At 40.3% G+C, this 4,987-nt stretch overlaps 1 protein-coding gene across 1 annotated transcript in view; it reads left to right on the plus strand.

The window, feature by feature from the left end:
* The window catches only part of AP3B1 (adaptor related protein complex 3 subunit beta 1), a 494,777-nt gene extending 493,150 nt beyond the window's left edge, over nucleotides 1-1,627 (plus strand). Inside the window, exon 27 of the mRNA XM_063963638.1 lies at nucleotides 870-1,627. Within this exon, the coding sequence (XP_063819708.1) occupies nucleotides 870-1,023 (154 nt within the window). The 3' untranslated portion in view covers nucleotides 1,024-1,627. The remainder of the gene's footprint in view (nucleotides 1-869) is intronic.
* The last annotated feature ends 3,360 nt before the right edge of the window (nucleotides 1,628-4,987 follow it).

The raw sequence follows: 4,987 nt of genomic DNA on the forward strand, positions 1-4,987 counted from the left end.
AATTAAGTCTAGTGTGAAGTTTTTTTTGAGTATCTTTGATAAACTCTCTTCTTTATGTTGATGGTAATTAAACAGATCCCTGCAGACCACAGTATACGCAGTGAAGGGCTAATTGTCAGACAGGAGACACTGTCCAGTTGGTTTGCTATTGAGTAGCCAGAGTGCTGCTGTCAGCGGCCCAGTTTTATTATTTGTGTATTGTTGGCCGTTGTCAGGGCTAACTGCATGCTATTGTGGCTGGAGATGTTTCACAAATTGAGGCAGATGGCTCCGATTGAGACACGTGTCATTTAGAAAGGAAAGAGGGGAAAGGCCTCCAGAGAGGGGGTCAGCAGCGGTCACAGACCTGCTCCTGTAGTTGTTAGTGTCTTCAAAAGACCATGTGCGGCAACTTTATTGTTCTGTAGTTAGCGGGAGAAAGCGGGGTCTCACTTTGCATGTTGTTATCCGGCTGCAGATCTCCTGTTCTCGCTCAGCTCTTGCTAGGCTGGCGGAATGAATTAGCAGGGTTGACAGAAGTTCTTTGTGCCTGAGGTGGCTTTTCAGTCAATTGCTGGACACAAAAGGACAGTTTTGCGTCTAATTGCGTGTAATTAGGAGGGTTTTTGTGTCTTGGAATTTTTCATCAATGTACTTAAATCCACACCATACGAACTTATTTGTGTATGCTGCCACACATAAACACCCATTGTATTTTGTGTTACAGGACGCATCCAGGTTTGTGGTTTACATTATGTTTATTGCGCAGCAGTGGTATGTTTTGCGTAGTCCTGCTCTATAAACACAAGAATAATACAAGCCAATAACATATTTTAGTGTGTTCACAAGCTATGATCTCTCTACTATGTGTTTTTCTTCTTATGTTGCAGGTTTGCAGCAAAGACTGTGCACAGTGGGTCATTGATGCTGGTCACAGTGGAGCTGAAGGAAGCCTCTACAGCACAGCTCATCATAAACACTGAGAAGACGGTGATTGGCTCTATTCTGCTGCGGGAGCTGAAGCCTGTCCTGTCCCAAGGGTAGCCAGCTTACATCTGGACTTCAGAATCTGGCACACAACAAAAGTGCCTGGCATCCACTACTGCTGCCTTTCATTTATAATAATAGCCTTTCCATCTGGCAGTAGTGGGAAGAATACACTCTGGACAATCTTGTCTTTGCTTCAGAATGATAGTGGAGCTTGTGCTAACCAAAGATCATATGTTTCTCTCTCGGTTATCTCTGCTTTTAAACACATTTACCGTTTGTTACATTTGCTAGATATCATCTCAAAACATTTTTAGGTTTTCATGGTTTATTTTTATTTTTTTCTACCAGTCCTGTACCTACCGGAGTCCAGTAAGAGATGGTTCTGTAGTGTTCCACGCAAGGTACATCTGAGGTACCGAAGTGTGGTGATTGCTTAATGTATACGTTTCACATATCGCCCCCCTCGTCACTTTATTTTTATTTTATTTTTGTTAAATTGGATCTTTATCGGCAACCGTTTTACAAGTGTACAAATCATTCCTTTTTCTTTTTACATTCTTGATTACATGTGTTACTGAACAGGCTGCCAAAGTAATTATTTCTCACAAAGTATTTCTGTGTATGTATAATAGCCAAATAAAACATTTCAAGAGTTCTACCATGGTGACAATTTACTTAGCAGACTGGGCCTGCCACTTAGTTAGGAATGACAAACCCATTTATTTTTACCTAATGTCTTCTAAGAACAAAACCAAACTGTTTTACAAGTTGTGGTGACATTTCACTATTATACCCCTTTATGCTCCAACCAATTGTCTTCTCAGTGCTTAAATGTTACTTATTACGATTTATACTTTCAGTGGATTCAAAACATCCTATCAGGAGCGGGTGGACTGGAAGAAAATGGATAAAATAACGGGATGTTGCCCAAGTTTAAATAAGCAAAGTTCTAATTATTTGTCCACATTTAATATCAGTCTGGTCATTCACTTACAGCCTCCGCAGTAAGTATGCAGCGATGTAGAGATGTCTCTTGCAGGGTCTATGTATTCAGTGTAAATTATATTTTAAGTTTAAAAAAGAAAAGTGATGATGTGCAGTGTGCTGAGGTAAGATAGTTTCATTGTTATGCTAGTTACAGGCCTCCTAAAAGTAAAAGAGCAAGGTATTGACTTAACTTACAAAATGGCCGCCTTGTCTCTGTGAGGAAAAGTATTCTAAATAAGTGTCCCTTGCCCTGGAATGACAGCATGATACAGCAACAGAAAGTTAAAGAACATACAACGTTTTTTCATTGAGCCTAACTGGGTCATATGGAACAGCATAATTAAGTTAAATTAAGATCTGAAATGAATCTACTGTAGCATTAATGTATCCACAGTAAGTTAACGTGTAGGGCACAAGTTTTTTCATTTTTTTTTATTTTAAAGGCAAGTTTAAAGTGCATTTAGAGTACCACGCTGCCCCACAGCTGGTTTAGAGTTGCAGAAAAACCATGAGCATAATGCAGATGTGAGGCAGCTATTTTGGGGCATCAGTTCCAAGAAGTATTCTAATAAACATGTACAGCGTGTAATCTGCGTTAAGGGCCTGATTCATAGTTGTACGCAAACCGATGTGGGGCCCTGCGTTGTCGCACACTATGCCCTCAAGCCGCAGAATGATTGACATGCTGCGGCTGATTGGGGCAGGAGTTGGTGATGGAAACTATTTTACAAAACTGAGGTCGTGAAGGTGATATGTCTTCAAATGCAGCATTCAGATGCGATGCTGGCAGGAGGCGTTTTTTCTTCAGATACTTCCTGCGGCATTAGCATATTAGGTGCAATACTATACAGCTATGATTCAGGCCCATAGAGCGCCCACCTCACTTCGTACATCTATTTTTACTTCACAATTTCACTGTTGCCATAAAGCGTAGCCAGGCCGTATGTATTCAGCAATCTGTATGCTGCAAGCAAGAAAAAATGGCCACCTTCTTAGTTTTAATTATCACCAGAAAAAAAGAACTTCAAAGAATGTTGTCACCAGCACAGTAGTGGCGCCATTGCTGGGTTGAACCAATGTTGGGATTACCCATTAACCATGAACTAGTGGCGTCACTGAGGGAGCCATGCCTCATGTAGGTCACTAATTCCTAGTTAATGTCTAGTCTGCATTGTCGAGAATATTGGTTTAGCTTACAAAATGGCTGCCTCGTCTCTGTGAGGAAAAGTACTCATTTAAAAATATATATCGTGCCCTGGAATAGCTTGGTACGACAACAAAAAGTTTGAAAACCTACAGAGTTTTCTAATTGAACCTAATTGCGGTTCATATGGAACAGCGTAATTAAGTGAAACATGTTATTAGATGATTGAGATTCTAGAATGAATTGTGTTCTGCGGGTTCTTGCTCGGCGCCTCCATCAGGGAGTTTGTTTCAGTGGAGTGCAGCTGCTCTGTTTGATTTACACTGCTGCGGCTGTGGCTGGTCATAAATAAATCCTCTTATATAGTTGTTATGAACACCTGTTAGATCATCTGTCAGCAGAGCAATGTTCACATTTATCATGGTGCGGTGCTTATTCTCCCTCATTCCATTTCAGACTGACTCGGCCTCTAGCAGCGGCTCACTATTACCCCATCATAATTGCTCATTTCCACTATGTGTTACAACTTGCAGATAAAAGATTTCACTACATGGCCAAATTTCATAAATAAAAGAGAAGCTCGGCAGTAAAAGTTTATTTTTGTTATCATTTGTCACACAGTTATTCTATAAATCAAATGGAATCACTACTATCAGAGCAGACATGGAAAATGTCCTTTCCTCGGATTGCAGACAGTTCACTGATGACCTCTCCCGTCCTGTTTTATCAGTTGTTAAAGAAAAGAAAAAAAAGATCCATAGGAGCATACAGTATAACAAGTTGGCTACCACTTTGCAGACGTTTCTTTTTATCTCGCTTAGAGAATAATTTCACGAGATCACCGAGTTCAGTTCTCGATTTTGCCTGGTTTAAATCACTTCCAGGACATTAAAACCGTAGAAGTGGCACACATAATTCTTAAGACATAAAGGTGTTTAATTGCAAGAATATGACACATCGGAAGACGGTTCATAGAAATGACTTATATTTTATATACACAGCGCCTGCTCTGAAGCTTTAATCTATTTGTGCTGACAGTCATGGTGGAGACGGCTGTGTGTTGGATAAATGATTGCAAATGATTTCACTGTGTGTTATGTGACTGCTAGCATTTTTGTGCCGTTTGAAACGATATGATGTACTGTGTACTGATATGTTTGGCTGGTGTGTAGCAGGATTTTACATATTTACGCTCTGGATCCAAGAGTTGGTTCTAGATTTAGCCAAATTATAAGGGGCTTTCTTAAAGTTCAGGAGAACGATCCTCTACTTACCGCCATGTGATTGATTTTGGTATAAAATGACAGATGTATCCTCTTCCTTGCTCCGTGCGCTACAAAACACGCTTACACATAACACGTGAGTGCCATGTGACTCTGTAGCGCCGAGCGTCGTCTTTTTTTTTTTTTTGTGTGTAAATGTGTTTGCATTGAACATATTATGCGTATATCATTTTTGTATGCAAATACAGTCACAGTTACACACACTATCAGCATGCTGCATATCATTTTAATCAGCAGAAGCTACTTGTGCATCCTATTACACTACTGTGTTTAGCGTGATCCGAGCAAGGATGTATGAGGACACATCTGTACGTCCTGGACTGTTGTCGAGCAATATGTAATAGCCTGCAATATGCAGACTGTTCCGGATTTTCTGCGAGTCTGGCTGTATGTTTTTTAAAGCAGCAATCATTTACAAGGCAAAACCAGGTCAGTTTTGCCTTGTAAGTGATTGCCGCTTTAAAAATACGGGCAGACTCGCAGAAATTCCCAAAAAGCCTGCAACTGGCAGGCTATTACATATTGCCCCTCATCTTAATCCTAAAATATGGGTTTGGTGCATTACTGCTTGCTGTTAAAGTAGCGTTTTATAGCAGCTTACTAA

Source organism: Pseudophryne corroboree, chromosome 1, assembly GCF_028390025.1.
Source record: "Pseudophryne corroboree isolate aPseCor3 chromosome 1, aPseCor3.hap2, whole genome shotgun sequence".
In the NCBI taxonomy this organism is placed as follows: Eukaryota; Metazoa; Chordata; class Amphibia; order Anura; family Myobatrachidae; genus Pseudophryne; species Pseudophryne corroboree.